This window comes from Populus nigra, chromosome 2 (assembly GCF_951802175.1).
Source record: "Populus nigra chromosome 2, ddPopNigr1.1, whole genome shotgun sequence".
Classification (NCBI taxonomy): Eukaryota; Viridiplantae; Streptophyta; class Magnoliopsida; order Malpighiales; family Salicaceae; genus Populus; species Populus nigra.
In genome coordinates, this window is record NC_084853.1 from 48,425,518 (window position 1) to 48,443,046 (window position 17,529).

At 31.1% G+C, this 17,529-nt stretch overlaps 2 protein-coding genes across 2 annotated transcripts; one reads left to right on the forward strand and one right to left on the reverse strand.

The window, feature by feature from the left end:
• Positions 1–1,493: 1,493 nt before the first annotated feature.
• LOC133681624 (growth-regulating factor 1-like) lies at positions 1,494–4,949 on the forward strand. The gene is made up of 4 exons (XM_062104716.1): positions 1,494–2,085; positions 2,599–2,823; positions 3,168–3,528; positions 3,903–4,949. Exons 1-4 carry the CDS (start codon positions 1,659–1,661, stop codon positions 4,711–4,713), a joined length of 1,824 nt encoding a protein of 607 aa, XP_061960700.1. The 5' UTR covers positions 1,494–1,658; the 3' UTR covers positions 4,714–4,949.
• Positions 4,950–9,452: 4,503 nt separating this feature from the next.
• Positions 9,453–10,882, reverse strand: LOC133681919 (basic leucine zipper 43-like). The gene has a single exon (XM_062105116.1). The coding sequence runs from the start codon at positions 10,455–10,457 to the stop codon at positions 9,774–9,776; it is 684 nt and encodes a 227-aa protein (XP_061961100.1). The 5' UTR covers positions 10,458–10,882; the 3' UTR covers positions 9,453–9,773.
• Positions 10,883–17,529: the final 6,647 nt, after the last annotated feature.

Here is a 17,529-nt window from a genome sequence, read left to right on the forward strand (position 1 = left end):
TATATACAAGAACTTTTTTTTATTTGTGATTAAAATTTTTTTCTATAAAAAAATATAAAAAAATGCTATTATATCAAGAAAAAAATAAAATTTATCTGATTCACGGTAAAGCAAGGATCAATTAGCTAGTTAAAGCTAGTATGAGAATGTGGTTATTGTTAAAAAAACAAGAGAAAGTAGTTGATCAATCGAATGGACTAAAAGCAAATATAAAATAAAATTGTGACTTGAGGAACAAAATTGAAATTTCTAAAAAGCTCTAGTCTATTTTAAATACAAATAATGTTTAGAGGATTGCTCTGTTTTTTTAGAAAGTAATTGATAAATCAAAAAGACATAAGCAAAGAAATTAATGACTTCGGGATCAAAATAGAAATAAAAAAACCTTGTCCATTTCAAATACAAACAGTAATTAGAAGTATCATGAACTTCTTACTAAATTAAAGTCATTGTTTGGATCTTTTTAACATATGCTACTGGATTGTTTAGGGTTTTTTGAGAGGATGTCATGGTTGGGTATGATAGTTTTTTTAATCATGGAATTCATATAAAAAACAATAAAAAATTTGTAAAAATTGTTTTTTACTGTGGTTTTTTATACATTAAATGAGTTATATATATAAAAAAAACTATCATGTTTAACAATACTACACTTTCAAACACACACTTAGATTTAAATCTGATTAAGGCCATATTTAGGGTTGTAGTTGAACCAATTTTTTTTTATCAAATTTGATTTTTTTATTGAAATTAATTTTTTTAGTATTTTTATATTGTTTTGATGTACGGATGTTAAAAATAAATTTTAAAAATAAAAAAATTATTTTAATGCATTTCCAAATAAAAAATAATTTAAAAATTAATCTTTACCACATTTTAAAAACATTTTAAAAAATAACTTATATCACATTTTTAAATATACCCTAATAACACGATTTTCAAATTAAAAACAGTTTGTACCGAAATGGCAACCGAGCTCCCAAATATAACCTCTAAATTGCCAACGATTTGCTAGCACATAATGTCAAAACAGAAGGACATGAAAAACCTTCATCATATCTTTATTTTTCAAATCTAATACTTTGTTTGCAAGAATATTTTTGTAGCTTGATGTGTCCCTCAAATGACCAAAAATATATTGTTTTTCACCTTCAGAACCATGGATAAACATGTGGTACCATGTCCGAGAAGTGAAGAGGGTGTGCTTGGTCTTACACCCTTATCCGCTTCTTAATAGATTAAATAGATTTTTTTTATTATAATTGATTGTTTTTTAAAATATTTTTATTTATAAATATATTAAAATATTATTTATTTTTAATATAATACATTAAAATAATTTAAAAATATAAAAATTTAATTTAATATATATATATTTTTAAATAAAATACAAAAACATACAGACTTTAACTTTCAAGGTAGCTCAATCTCTCTCTCTCTCTCTCTCTCTCCAATTATAAATTTTCCTTCTCAAAGCTCAAATCTTTTTTAATCTTTTACAGAAAAAATCAAGTCTTTCTCTTAAAAGTACAAAACCCAACCTTGAGATGCACCCCTCCTTCTCTTTCCCTTCGTTTCAAGGCATGAGAGCTTCTTCTTCCACTTTCACTTCCTTGCAATGAACTATTGCTTTAATCCTACAGTCTTTGTAGATTGCCATGGACTTTGGGGTTCTTGGTTTGGAGGGTCTTGTGGGTCCTGAAACTAGTAGTGAAGCTCCTTCTCATGTCTCACCTCCTGAGACCAAACCAAAGATTCTTGGATCTGTGTTAAGTAAGCGAGAAAGATCAGCTTCGTCTGCTCAAGATGATTACTGGAGGACTTCAAAGATGCCAAAAAATGATGATTTTTCTGTCACCAAAACAATGTCGTTGCACCAACCCACTTCTTTACTGAGATCTAATTATATGCTTTCTGATGATTCTCGCCAACAAGAGCACATGATGAGCTTCTCTTCTCCAAGACCAGAAACGACTCCATATCTAAGCAAAGATGGTGGGTTAGTGGAGAGAAGCACACAAAACCACACTGCCTTAAGCTTTCGTTACCATCAGAACACAGCGTCTTCTTATATTAGAAGTGCAGGTAAGTATATAAGCTCTTCAAGTGTTCTCTTGTCGGGGTTAAAGTTTTTGGTTTTTTTTTTGTTAAATTTGGTACATGGATTTCGTTTGGTGTTTGATTTTGAGTGAAGGGTTTCCTGGAAATGACAGATTTTAGATACATTCTTGTCCAAAAGGTGGACTTTGCCTTTATTTTCATGTACTGGTGATGGTCTTTTCATGGGCACTTAGTAGAAATTTTACATTTCGAGTCTTGTCAAAGGGTAAAGTTGATTTTCCCCACTCTTACGAGCCTGATATTTCTGCTTTGGGTTTGGTTAATTTTTCCGTGTTAGAGAATGTTAGATACAAAAGAGGAAAAGGAGCAAGAAATTTTAGGAAAATCAATAGTTACACAGATAAAAACTTAAGCAATAGTTTAGTTTACTGCCTGTTCCCGAATTTTTTTTCCTCCTAAGTCAAAGTAGGAAAATAGTTAAGGATACATATAGCTTCTATAAATGTTACAGGCAAGAAATGTTTTGTTATGTTGCAGGTTATGACACCGGAGGCTTGAATGCAGGCATGCACGGGCCTCTTACTGGGGTTAGAGGACCATTTACTCCATCTCAGTGGATGGAGCTTGAACATCAGGCCTTGATCTACAAATACATCACTGCTCGTGTGCCTGTGCCTTCTAATTTGATCATTCCTCTCAAGAAGTCTGTCTACCCTTATAGCTTACCTGGCTCCTCTACTGGATCCTTCCCTCACAATTCATGTAACCTTTTTCCATTCCTCTGAAATACACTGAAGAACAATGCATTTCCGATTGATAATTTTCTTTTAATTTCTGTATTTTTTTTTTTGTTTGTGTGTGTTTGAGATTTATTTTTCTTGTTTGGTACTGAAAATAATATCCTGCTTTTTTCAATTTATTATGATTTTTGAAAATAATATCAAACCTGTATGCACACGAATTAAAAGTTGTTTTTGTAGCTATACAGTAATACTCTAATTAATATTTTCTTCTTTTGCACCCCAATCACCCCCACCTGGCTGATCTGTTCCCTTTATCTGTTGTTTTTTTTTCTCCTTTTCCTTCCACTTTCCCAATCTACATAGTGGGATGGAGCGCTTTCCATCTTGGTTACCCTGGCAACAACACTGATCCGGAGCCTGGAAGGTGTCGTCGGACTGATGGGAAGAAATGGCGGTGCTCAAGGGATGCTGTAGCTGACCAAAAATATTGTGAAAGGCACATAAACAGAGGCCGCCATCGTTCAAGAAAGCCTGTGGAAGGCCAGACTGGCCATGCTGCCACTGGGACTGCCAGTTCAAAGGTGGTGCCAATGTCTAACTCGATGTCAAAATTGGCAATAACCAGTGGTGGTGCCTCCAACAGCATTGCGATGACCACGCAACAACAGTTCAAAATTTTGCAGCCGGCTGCTGCCAACACTTCTGCAGATGCTGATGTCAACAGGTAAAAATAATGTGTATTTGAGCTTCCTTTTGTTTGTTTGTTTTATTTGCCTTCTGTTATCTCTTTCCAGTGTTATAAGACGGTATTTCCCTCTAACAATATGTATACTCATGCTCTGGTCCTTTTACTTTACCGTAAAGTTGACCCCATTAATTCCATCTTTACTTTGGTGACAGTGCTAGTCCTGGTAGTTGAAACTTAGGATTCCTTTTTCAAAATGGGTTTCACTATAACTTCTCTTTTTTTATTACCCTGTACATTTGGATTGAAGCCTTTTATGTTGAAAAATATGTATTTGTGGAGTTATGGAGCCTGTTTGTATCTTATTGTTAACCGAATTGCTATATTATAGTCCTACTTTTGGTCTTTGACAGAGCACAAGATGCACAGAGCATTTCTATGATGTCTTCCACCATCAACCGGAAATCTGATGAGTCCTCTTTCTCTGTTCCTAAACAAGATATCTTAATGGAGCAGTGCTCTCAAACAGAGTTTGGATTTGTCTCCTCTGATTCTCTCCTCAACCCATCGCAGAAGAGCTCTTACATTAACTCTAAGCCCTACGAGTCTTTTCTAAACTTTAATGACGAAGAAAGCCAAGATCAGCATCCCCTTCGTCAATTCATCGATGAGTGGCCGAAGGATCAATCTAATTGTTCTGTCATTAGCTGGCCAGAAGAGTTGAAATCTGACTGGACCCAGCTCTCCATGTCAATCCCAATGGCCTCATCAGACTTCTCATCATCATCATCCTCACCCACACAAGAGAAACTTGCCCTCTCACCAATGAGTTTATCTTGCGAGTTTGACCCTGTACAAATGGGTTTAAGGGTGAGCGTTGACCATAATGAATCAAGCCAAAAGCAAACCAACGGGATACCTATCTCTTGGGGGACTTCAATTGGTGGCCCTTTAGGAGAGGTCTTGACCACCAGCACTAGCCATGCGGATTCCTGCAAGAGCTCATCAGCCCTTAGCCTTTTGAGAGAAGGTTGTGATGGCAGCCCACAGTTGGGATCTTCTCCGACGGGAGTCTTGCAGAAATCAACTTTCTGTTCCCTTTCCAATAGCAGTTCTGGGAGCAGCCCAAGAGCTGAGAGCAAGAAAAACAATGACACTGCTAGTCTGTATGACGATGTGGGTGGTTCGATAATTGCAAGTTCATCACCTATTCCATCCCTGTAATCAAGCGAACTGTAAGGATGAAACCTGTCAAGGAAATGTGAGGAAGCTTGGAGTTTCTATTTATCTGATAAATTCCTGTAGGCCGTGTTCTCTTTGTTGCATGTTCATTTTTCTCAATTTGGAATTTTAGGCGTGGCTGATTCCAAATGATAGGTATTGGCCATTCTTGCACCGATGGAGATCTTTAGTGATCTTTAATGTGTGAATTGAAGTAATTTTGTTTCTGCTTTGTTTGAGGTTAATGTCTTATTTCTCACGGCTCAACTTTGAAATTTGCTGCATCATCTCTGTGAAATATAACCCCATCATCATTGATACAGGAGCGCAATGCATTATCAGATTGGGTCAGGACATGCATGCTTCAATTATAGGTACGATATATAACTGAAGAAAAATAATGGAGAGGGAACACGGGAAAGATGCAGCATATAGCTTCCAAAATACATATTGATCATTGATTCTTTGTTGGCCAGGGTGTGACGTCCACTTTCTTGCCCCATTGATTCCAGTTGGGAGGTTGCTTCCAAGATAAGTACATAATAGAAATCACTATTGAAGATTGAGATCGAGTTCCCTCGACTCCAGACAGGAGCGACTCCTGTGCCCTGCCACCAGGCAGGCCCCTCAACTGCTTTTACTCACGTAAATGGCCCAGAAACCTAGTCTGGCCTAGACACCGACTCTAGGTGAACAATTTTGGTCCTAGCCTGACCTTTTCTTGACATCAAGTATAGATTTTTTCAAAGGATGGGACCGATGGTTGTTGAGATCGGACCAGTATTAGGGCCCTTGCGATGTCACTACTGCTCGAACATGAACATAGCTGTATCCAAACATGTAAAAGAAGATCAAGATATTATCAGTTAGGATATTAGCTGTGAGACCCGGCATTGCATCGAAATAGAGAGTTCAAAGAAGTTTGATCCCAGCTGGGCCTGCCGTCCAGGTCAATTTGAACTACCTTTGCCAAATACTAGGGACAAATCAGTCAGTTGCTTTGCGCGGCACATGACCACCCTTCCAGTTGCTTGGTAACCTATTTACCAACAATTTTTTTTGCTTTGTAAGAAAACCTTCCTTTTCACGTAAAATCTAGTACAGAGACGAAGGAGAAGTGTGAAAACTTGGACACAAGTTTCCAAGAATTAAATCAATTTCGTAAGAGAATTGATTTGAATTTTAAATGGAATTTAATTGCTAGAAAAATAAAAAAAAACAAATCTTCTCTTGATTGCTGCAGTAATTGCTACTGTAACCGATATTAAAAACAATATTCTAAAACAAGGAATAAAATCTTTTAGTTTGTTTAAGAGGTTTTGGATATTTTTAGACATAACAAATTTATTTATGCAATTATAAAAAAATTATTATTGTATAATGATATCTTAAGAATTATGGTATTTTTATTGAGCTATTAACATTATCAAAATTATATTCTCTTTTAATTTTAATCAATAGATGATTTCAAATTTGAAGTTTGTTACTTAAAATTTCTACTTACATTATATACTCCTGCACTTAGTCTATTATTAATATTCGTGAATCTTTCTCTCAAAACTAATATGCAACAACGACCTTTCAAACTTTTCTCTAATATTGCAAGAAAATTCAAGGTAGTCCAACGCACGGATGCTAAAGTTAGATTATAAAATTAATATTAAAATAATAGTAGTTAAAAAATAGTAAATATAAAGGTCTTTGTAACAAAAAAAAATTAAGATAAAAAAGTTAAAATTACTAATTTAAATATTTTTATAGGTATTCAAAATAGTATAATTGAATTTAATTATGCGATTTAAAATTTTATTCTAAATATAAAAATTATAATATTAATTAAATTCAAATTATATATTGCATTAAATTCAATCAAAGTACTTCAACTAACTTCCAAAACTGAGCACATAAATGATCATGTCAAGGAAAAACTCTACAGCCAGTTGTGTATCTGTATATCTTAACTTGTGAAAGGACAACCCAGTGACGTATACGGTTTGGACTTGGGCTTTAAGGGTTTGTTTGGGTACTCTAAACTCTTTAGGTGTTTGAGTGTTAAACGCAACTTTAAATAGCGTTTGGTTAGCAAAATTGTGAGAGATGGATCCCACATCCAAAATCAAAAGCCTGAGAACCTCTAATTTGGAGCTTCTGCCTTTTTTTGTTTATATTTATTATAAATTATGTAATATATATAGATTAATAAATAATATACTTCTTGCAAAAACAAAGATAGTTGGAATGGATAAGACATGTTTTCTTGTTCTTTGTGTTTTGAAAAAATAAAAATTTATTCTAAAACTATTTTAAATACAAATTTATATTTATATATTTATCTCTCTGTCAATATAATTAAATATATTTTTATTTCTTCTCCATATATTTTGTTTTTCTAATACACTAACTACTTCACTTTCAAATACATACTTAATGAAAAATTTCTACAAACTTTTTACCACTTGAAAAACTTTAAATGCTACCATTAATAGGCTACCTAAAAAAAAGCAAAAAGCAAATAAAACCTAACCTATATGATACTCTTCTATTTTCTAGATTAAAATTCTAGTGTATATAGAAATTCTTTATTAAAAATAAATTTATGTTAAATTAGTTTATTAAAATCTCTGTTTAATTAGATAATTATTTATAGTTAGAATATGATAATTAGAGGTGTAATCTTTTTATAAATATAAAAGCCCATGAATATTGATAAGAAATGTGTAAATCAATCAATAAAAATTGAAAGGTTTATCCAAATACTTGTGAATTTTATTTCCATCTCTATCTATCTCTCAATTGTTCGTTGAAAAAGTTGTTGAATTGGAAGCATGATGGGGCCAAGTATACCTTTGGTAGGCAAGGAAAAAGCAAGGTGCCTCTTGGTATTCATGGCCGGCCCAAAGGGAATTAATTAAATGCGTCATAATTAAGAATTACCAGTTTTGAAATGTTTAGTCAAAACACAACATAATTATGGGTTCAATTCTTGGCTTCTCGCAAATGGAGGAGTTCTTCGAATTAAAATCATACTTATAAAATTCGATTCAAGGTAAGAACTAAATTTCAGGAAGGGAGAGTTGATAATGGTTCACATCTAAATTTTTTTTAAAAAAATTAAAAAAATATTAAAGCTTTAAAAAAATCAATGGGTTAAAAATTAGTTTAGGACCGGGCTAGGCTCGAATCAACAAATCATTCTAGACTGATCTAAATATCATATTAGTTAGATTTCGGGTCAGTCCATTCTACTCTACAACCATAATAAGATTTTAATGATTAAAAAAGTTGCTGCACTGATTCAACGTTGTGCCAGATGTTTGCAAGCAGGCGTGAGTGTGCCGATGCTTGGCATGTTTGCATTTTACACCGTTTGATTATGATTTAAAAGTCGACACAACAAAAAGTATTTGAACACTGTTTTTAGACCTTTGAAGGCCAGAAGAAAAAAAACGATAAAAAAACCTCGGCTTGGTTTTTTAGATTAGATGCTAAAATTTGATTACAGTTTTTTTAAAATTCATGAATCAAAATGAATTACAGATTAATTGAACTGTTTTTTTTGTTGTTGTTGCTGCTGCTGTGAGTTCAATTAAATTAAGATTCAAATTAATAAATGTTTCACGCTGCAACATGATGCGGCTGAAAAAATTCATTGTAGAAAGATTGATAGTGTTTTTAACGAGCAGATAAAACTAGATCCGGGAAATTTGATAGAGCCGAAGACACTTGCAAGAAAAATATTCTAAAGCATGAGTTAATATAGTGTTTGCTCAATTGACAAAAAAAAATAAATATTTTTGTTTAAATTTTATATCAGATTTATTTTTTTTAAATATATATCATCCAGAGAGATAAAATATAAAAAAATGAGCTATGTCAGACCTTCTATTTAGAAAGATGAAGATGTTTTAATATAGACTTTTTAAAAATAAATATCTTAAAAAATACTTAAATATTTAATATAAATATCTCATAAATATCTAAATTATAAAATTTTTAATATAAATTTTTAAATATTTATATAAATATTTATGGGAACATGTACATTGTATTTTAATTTTTTCATGTATCCTCACCACATAACTTAGTTATTAATTATTTTGACAAATGCTTTACATACTGATATTGTTCTTCCATTAGGAAAAAAAAATTAAAAAAACGTAATGTAAGTATTAGCTATAACAGGAGTCATCAAAACTCGATGATGAAAATAATGAAATAATTAACAAATAAAGAACAATTTGGGCTGTATACAGGCTCTTGCCTGTACACAATTTCCTCTGCTCTCATGGCGTTTGATAATCTCAGCCCACTCATGTATTTGGATCCACAAGTTGGGATCATTCTCCTTCGTTATCAAAAGTTAATGGTGAGTGCGTCAGGATGATGCCGTGGCATCACTATCCATGCTCTGTACCATAGTTATGAAATTTCGTCCGGATCGTTCAATGATTTAATTTAAGTTTTAGGTTATGGGTTAATAGCGGGAAGTTCAATTTAAAATAATATTATTTTGAATTAAAAAAATCAAATGAAATCTTATCTTGATTTTTGTTCTAATCTATAGTTGATTTATCAAGTCAATAAAATTTGATAAAATTAATTTTCACAAAATTCAACTCGAGCTAGATTTTGAGAGGACAGTTTTCTGTATACTTTTCCAGCCAATTATATATATATATACATGATTCCATTCATATTCTAATGAGCATAAGAAGAAGTGGTACTGTGGCTGTGAACTGAAATTAAACAATAGGAAAACAAGATAGATAATAATATAGCTTTAAATAACCGATCGAGCACGAGTCAACTAGTCTTTTTACATGAGAATGAACCAAGGCTCACCAAAACCGCCAATCATTTTGCCCTAAAAGCACCCTTTACCAAAAATCACCGTAAACCCCACCATTTAAGTTTTGCTTCATAGCAGCTTAATTTATCATTTACATATATATATATATAAGACTCTACAAAGAGTGCTGATCAGAAGAGACTCCACAAATAAAGCCTCGTTTTCTTCCTGTTTTAACTTTCAGTTTCATGATTTACTGAGTTTATTTTATAGTTTATGAAGTGATTAATGATGGAGCTATTTGTTCGGTGGTGGTGGTAATCATATTATTGCATGGCCACGCGGACGTCAATTCTTGGAGTTGCCTCATCATCAAAATTTGCCGTATGTCCGACAGCTTTTTTCGGAGCGTACTATACTCAGACCGGAGTCGGTCGTAGTCTGTCCGTACACCATGGGAATGGTACAAAACAAAGCGCAACCGGTTCGTCAGTTCCCCGTTCTCAATCCTAAGCCGGTTCACCTGGTTCCTTAGGTTTTCTACGTGCTTCTGCTTTCGCATCCGTGACCGCCTTGCCGACTCCCGGTTTGATACCATCCGCCTGCGTTTCCTCTCATCTATGAGTGAAGCTTGAGGGTTTGGGTCGTCGGAGCCAGAGTTTGAGTTCGAGTTGTCAGGGTTTTGGCCTGCCTGGTTGGATTTATCCGAACCGGAACTCGAACCAACAGGTTTTGGTGACTGAGGAGAGCTTGAAAAGGGGTCGAAACAGTCCCAAGGCGTAAAGCCGTTCTCGAAGGACTGAAAGGGGTTGCTGGCCATCGGTTCAACCGATGGGAAAATGGCCGAAACCGTGGACAACATGGCTACAGAAATTGCTAAATAGATAGGGGAGGGGAGGAGGAGGAGGAAAGGGAAGAATTGCATCATAGGAGGCTCGTATTTATGGGCAGAATTCATGGTGTTGGTAGGACCCACCCCGCTGGCGTGAAAAATGCCTTCTCAAGGGTATATTCGTCCAAGATCGTATGTCTTACGTACATACACCGTATGTGTACAGGGATTGGCTTTCTAGTCAGTGGGCACCATGATGGTCTTTTTCAAAAGGCAAACTAAAGTGACAAGAGCTGATGGGGCCCGCAGAATTATTGGGCTTGATTAAGCTTAGCCATGAAGGAACAAAAAAAATTATGCTCCACAGTGAAGCGTGTCGAATCATGGTTGCATGAGCGTGTGGGGAGCAAATAATTGGGGAGGTTACTGGCGTGAAGACACGTGTGTGGCTTGGTTCTCTAGCCGAAGCTAGCGAAGCCCAAGCCATGAGAGAAACTGGGCCGCATGCATGTATGTCATGGCTGACCAAATCATCAAAGGCATTAAGGTGATTTATTATTATTTATTACAGAAGAGTGGCTCACTAATTATAATTTAGAATTATGTCTTTCTCTTGTGATATCACATTTGCTTTCTGAATTAATTATGAACATAAAATATTAGTGGTTGTTTAGTCTTTTTCTTTTTTTCCATGTTTTGGACGGGAGAGGATTCGAATCCCGAAGGAGCATCTTCTTCTTCCTCTTTTTTTTTTTTGTCTGAATACATTCAAAACAATGCAATTTCTAGATGATATCTTCATTTGATAAACGTCTTGTTTTGTTTTTTTGAAACATTTATTTGCATCTTTGTTATTATTACGCTTCGTAGTTCTCAACTTTTGTGTTTTTATTGACTTATCCATTTATTTATTGTTTCTCTTAGTTGTTTCTGATTTTAATTTTTAAAATTTTGTAAATAATATTTAAAGAATAAAGAATAAAAGCCTAGTAATTGAGGAATTAAATAACATTGAAAACATAATAAAAGAGATTATAACTTTATATATCTGTATTTTTTTCACACTGAACCGGGAAAATAATTAATAAGGTACTACTTGTTAAATTTATGGACTATAAATTTTTCTATATATCCTTCTATTTATCATGTTTTAAAAATACATAAATTTACTTAAAATTTTATATAAAAAATTATTTTTATATTCCCATGAACAAACATGTTTGTTATTTTTTTATTTGAATATTTTTTTAGCACCGACGACCCATAATATTAAAAACAATGGCATGCCATCTCATATCTCTGTATCATGTGTTTTCTAGCCTTGGCTTTAAGCTGGGTGACTGGGATAAATAATTGTAAAAGATCTCAATTCATCAAAGGCATGCCAAAATCTACTGCAAGGCTAATCGTTTATGAATTACCATCAACTCAAGATGATCTCAAGATCAAGGTGCGTTTTGGGGAGCTGATTGGCCATTGAGATTACTAATTAATAACTGATAGAGAGAAAAATCATAATCTCAAGGGTTTTTTTCCCTCTCAATTAATTATCACATCCCTTTCAGAATTGTTACATCAGTACTGGAAACTGTCTCTAGCAAAGTCCTTATAAATTGCCGAACTATTTTGACATTTGAAGATGATTAATTGGAAGAGAGCGACTTGCCAACTTATGATTAATACCTTCCTCAATAATTCCAATTTCAATAGCTTGGAGGCACTCTAAGAATGACCTTGTCAATCTGCTGTCTTTGCCGAAAGTACGAAAAAGGGAATATGCAAGTTGAGGGGCTACTTACAGGGATGATATCGACTATCAAACATGCATCAACGGACTGGATTTTTAGTAAATTTATTCTCATATTTATGTTTTAAATAAATATTTATATTATATTCATTACCGAGTAAAAAATTAAATATTTACACATAATTTATTGGGTTTCGATATTCATTGAAGTATTTTTTATCATATATATATATATTAAATGATAAAATTATAAATATTATAGATATGTAGATGTATAATGTTAATATTAAGGTATGTGTATATTATACCAATGAAAATATTATAAATATCTTACATATATATATACAATACTAATAAATATATTCTGGGTCTTAAGTTTATCTATATATTCTGGGCCTATGTTTTTAATATTTTCGTTTATAATTCAATTTATTTGGTTAACTGTTTGTTGACTAAGTGTTGAGCTGTTATTAATTTAAGATTTTTTTTTCCAAAATACCCTTTTAATTTAAGAGTAGTTTGGTTATTTTCTAGAAAAGACTAATGAAACTTTTAAAAAGTTTAACAAATTCCAAGACAGTCAATGGATCGAGTTAATCAGAAACCAAAAATAATAAATTATTATATTACTAAAACTCAAGCACTAAATTGTTATCCACTCAAATTTTTTTGGGTCACGAATCTACAATATTAGAAAAGATTGAGGACCAAATAAGGGAAAGAATCTTTAGCTTCCAAGAATCATCATTGGAGTAGCTGAAAAGAAACTCAAGAGGAAAGAAAGGAATAAAGCATGAACTGATAATTTATTGTTGCTGAATAAATGATAAGCACAAGCCCGACATTTTAAAAGCAAGATACGCTAAAATCATAAAACATGGGCAAAATAATGCCTTTTTTTTTTTTAACTTACCTTTTATACCATCAATATCTTAGCAGTGAAGAATTTAAATGATTATCTGAGATGCATTATTGAGATTAATGCATTATTGAGATCTTGTATTTGAGATGCATTATTATGGAGATTAATGCATTAAAAGTATGGGTCTTGAACTGTGCAAGGATGGACACGGATATCATGGAAGAGCCAATGTCTAGATCTTGTATTTGAGATGCATTATTGAGATTAACGTAGTAGGCTCAGAGCATATTTCATTAAAGAAAGGATCAATATTTTGAAATGTCAAATATTATGGAGATTAACGTAGTTCGTTGCCGGCTCATGTATTATTAAGCTCAATATGCATGATTAAGATAATTAATTAAGGCAGGACGAAGGAAGCATTTTTATTTCTTAAGAGAGCTATGTAAAAAGATTCCTAATCAGTTCAATATGAAAATTACAAACCAGTCAACGCACCTCCTCAATTTGGTGTAAAGTTGTCAGAAAATGGAGAAGATATATCCAACAGAACTGTTTGGAAGGCAGATTAATTAGCAATTTATGATTCTTAACTTACTGTAATACATTCATTGGTAACAGAGCAGATTCGATACAATAGAGGAATTTTTTTTTTTATGATTTATTCTATTCTTCTTCGACTATGTTCAACTTACTTGGTTGGTTATAGTGACAATAACTATGAAAGATATATTGATGATAGCAAGAGTACCATTGATTTCTTATTTTTCATGGGAGATACTATTTATTTTTCATATGAAGTTAAAAGGAAAAATAATTGTGACCTTTTTTCTACTTAATTACGAGAGACATGATCAGCTTCATGCATTTTTGTTGTTGTGTGGAAGAAGAATTTTGAAGACAATATACATGCTTCAATAAGAAAGCATATAGATTGTTGTTGATAATAAATCTGTAATTGATTTGAAAAAAAAGAGAAGTTTTTCATGAGAGAAATAAGTCTACAAATATTAAATTATATTATATCTAATTAAAGAGTGCATAAGTAAGAAAGAGGTGGGACTTAATTTAACTTGTGCAGTTTAAGGATCGAAATCCAAATAATTAGATAATTGGAGGTCAATTTGGGACAAGATCTGGATTATGAGTGAGGTTAACCCAAAGTAATAACAAAATAATTATTATCATAGTTTTAAAACTCAAATCAAGGGTCGACTTGAGATAAGATCTAAGTCACATGTCGGGAGGGTTAACCAGTATCAATATAAAACAAAACTAGTCATTATTATAGTTTTAAAACTCGACTTGAAAAATAACCTGAGACAAAGTTCAGGTTACGGGTTGGGAGGGTCAACCCGGTTGATTCAATTTTTTTTAAATAATCAAAACAACTTTTTTTTTTTACCATTTTTCTTTAAAAAAGGTCAAGAAGTTTTTTATTCTTGTTTTATCTCGAGTTATCTTGAGTTTTTAATTGGATCAGGTCAAATCAATCATTTCTTTATTTTTTTTTTAAACTTGAATCAATCTAGGCCTTAGGTTAATTCTTGAAGTTAGACTTGGTTTTATAATTAAAGTTATTATAATATTATTAATTTCAACTTTCAATATAAACTAAAGTAAAAAAATAATATTTATTTTTTTAAATATATAAGTTTCACAACAATATATATATATATATATATATATATATATATTAAGAGTAAAATAGATTTTTTTTATATATTTTATTATATATTGTTCATCGTAACTAAGCAGAATATAAAAATAACCACTTTATCTTATTTATTATTATCAAGCACAATTTTATTTTCATTTTATTTTCTATTTTATCTCTTCTGTCTTTATTTCTTTTGTTCCAGTATAATAACAAACGTTACTCTATAAACAAGCTTGATGAGGAATGCTGACAAATAATTAAACTTGTTTCCATGTATATGCTTAAATAGTTCATACATCAATCATATGTCTACTATTTCCATTAATATAATACATTTACCAGGTGTCATTAGCATGGAATAGCAAGGATTATGCATGTACTAGAAATTCTGTAAATATCTGTATATTTTTAAATTATATGTGTGAAAGTTAGTCAAAATGTTTTAGTTTTAAACACTTCTTGTGCTTTACCTCTATATTTCAACACTCTTTTGCAGTGTCCATGAGGCAACTCACCTTTAGCTACAACTGGATCATAGTGCCCGTGTCGCAATCTATATCCTCCACTGTATTCCTATCCTAAAAATGAACTCAAATCACTTGCTTGCACTGTTCAAATAAATAATGAAGCAGGTTCTTTTTTCTTTGATTTTTTTAAATTTATCTTTTAATATTTATTTTATTTTAAAATATATAATTGTAAAATTAAGCACGATAAAAATACTGAGATGTTAAGTTATTTGAGATTGTTATAACTTTATAGAAAACAAAAATAAATTTATTAAATTTAATGGAATTTATGACTCGTATCGTGCATGCTAAAGATTAACATAAATTACATATTGAGGTTTCATTTAACAACTTAAGTTTTTAGATTAAAATGATTAATTTTTTAATATGGTATCATAACTTTGTTGATCAAAATAAAAGGTGTGAATCTCACCACCTCATCCTATTTGATAAAATTAAACATAAAGTAGTGGTAGATTTGTGCAAGTTTCAAGTTCAAAAAACTTTTATTTGAGAGGATGTGTTAGAAAATAATATAAATTATATCTTGAGATATTACTTAAAAACTTAAGTTTTTAAATTAAGATGATTATTTGACAACGAATTTAGTGGGTTATGCCATGAAGCCCAAGTTGATAATATTTCGCCGTTTCGATATTAAAAAAAAATATTCAAAGTCATTTTATATTTTTCCTGATCAACCAGATTGTTTTTGGACTCATCAAGTCGATTGAGTTATATCAAAATAACTTTTACATAGTTTAATTTAAAATCTATACTAGATAAAAAATCAGGTTAAAAAATTCTAAAATTAAACTAGTAAGCAAATGACACAAGTAACCAAATGACTCTTAAAAAGGTACTACCACGAACTACCCAGTATTACTACATTCAATATTTTGCATAATTATATTAAAATCATTAATTCATTATTCTTTTTCAATCAGTAGCGGAGCCAAAGTTTTTTAGATGAGGAGACAATTACTAACAAATATTATATAACTTTTTAATATGATTTTTCTTTGAACTTGATTGAGTTACATGACTTGAAGCTTTGAATGACTCTTCATCCTCAATGAATTTACACTTGAAATACTTGTTTAGTGACATGTTAATTTGATTGATGAACCTGTTGATTTTTTTTTATTATCATTAATGTCTACATAATAATTAACACAATTACACAATAATTCGTTATTAAACAAAAATCAGTTGAGTTACACAATAATTCTAAATCTTCCATATAAAATTCATAGCAAAATACGTATCAATTTATCAAAACTCGTTTCAATTCATATCTATATGCATATAATAAATATGTTGATTAAATTATACCTAATCATTTCTAGACATTTAAATTATTTCTAGACATATACAAAAAAATTATATGAACTCACTAAGTCAAATATATGAAATAAATTTAATACTATATTCTAGTTTCAAATAAGAGAAAATACCGAGATAAAAAAAGTGTAGCTTATGGGATTTAAACCCATGCCCTCTCGTAACTCCAAGTATCTCATTAACAATTAATTACAAATAAATTTGTGATATAAAATAACAATCAATATATGTACATTGTAAATTAAAAGACATCAATTAAATAATTAATCCATGATTATAGTGAATTAAGAGACCTCAGTTAAATAATTTCAATAATCTACTCTGCCAGCACAAGAAATGTCAAGAATAGTGGTTTTGCATAAACATTAATTTATTCATTTATAATAAGAAAATAAACATTTAATTGATTAAAATAGTAAATTCAAATATTTATTTTGAACATATTTGAACACATTCATATCAAAACCCCTAAATTATCATAAATCTTAATATTTTTAATAACTAATTATAAAAGAATAAAATTAAAATTAAACAATAAAATAAATAGAAAAGATGAAAGAAATTTATCTAAAATATAAAGCAAAAGAAATTACTTGCTTATTTGGACTTGAAGAGAAATTTATATAAGAGAAAGAGACAGGCAACCGAGGCTAAAAACAAAATATGGTTCTCTGTTTATAAGAAAAAATTTATATATATATATATATATATAAAAGTCAATAATAATTTTTCACTTTTCTTTCCCTATATTAAACCCTCACCAAAACTATTATATTAATATTCTAATATAAAAAAAATTTAAAAAAAAATTAAAGGGGTATTTGCCCCCATTTGTCCTCACATGCCTTTGCTACTGTTTCAATGATCATATTCATTCCTTATTTTTCCCTTTATATATATATATATAAATTTTTCATATAAAATATTTTACAATCAATTCTAAAATCTATTTCATTTTTTTAAAAATATTTTTAACTCATATATAGTATATACAATAATCCACTTATATATAATTATGTAATAATCCACCGCAACGACCTTCACTGTAATTATCACCAGTGCCACATCCTACCACG

Bases quoted from the DNA above. Each gene is read 5' to 3' on its own strand.
- LOC133681919 (XM_062105116.1), bottom strand. From the start codon at position 10,457: ATGAATTCTGCCCATAAATACGAGCCTCCTATGATGCAATTCTTCCCT.
- LOC133681624 (XM_062104716.1), top strand. From the start codon at position 1,659: ATGGACTTTGGGGTTCTTGGTTTGGAGGGTCTTGTGGGTCCTGAAACT. The intron at 2,086-2,598 runs GTAAGTATATAA...GTTATGTTGCAG, and splicing joins TTCTTATATTAGAAGTGCAG to GTTATGACACCGGAGGCTTG. The intron at 3,529-3,902 runs GTAAAAATAATG...GGTCTTTGACAG, and splicing joins GCAGATGCTGATGTCAACAG to AGCACAAGATGCACAGAGCA.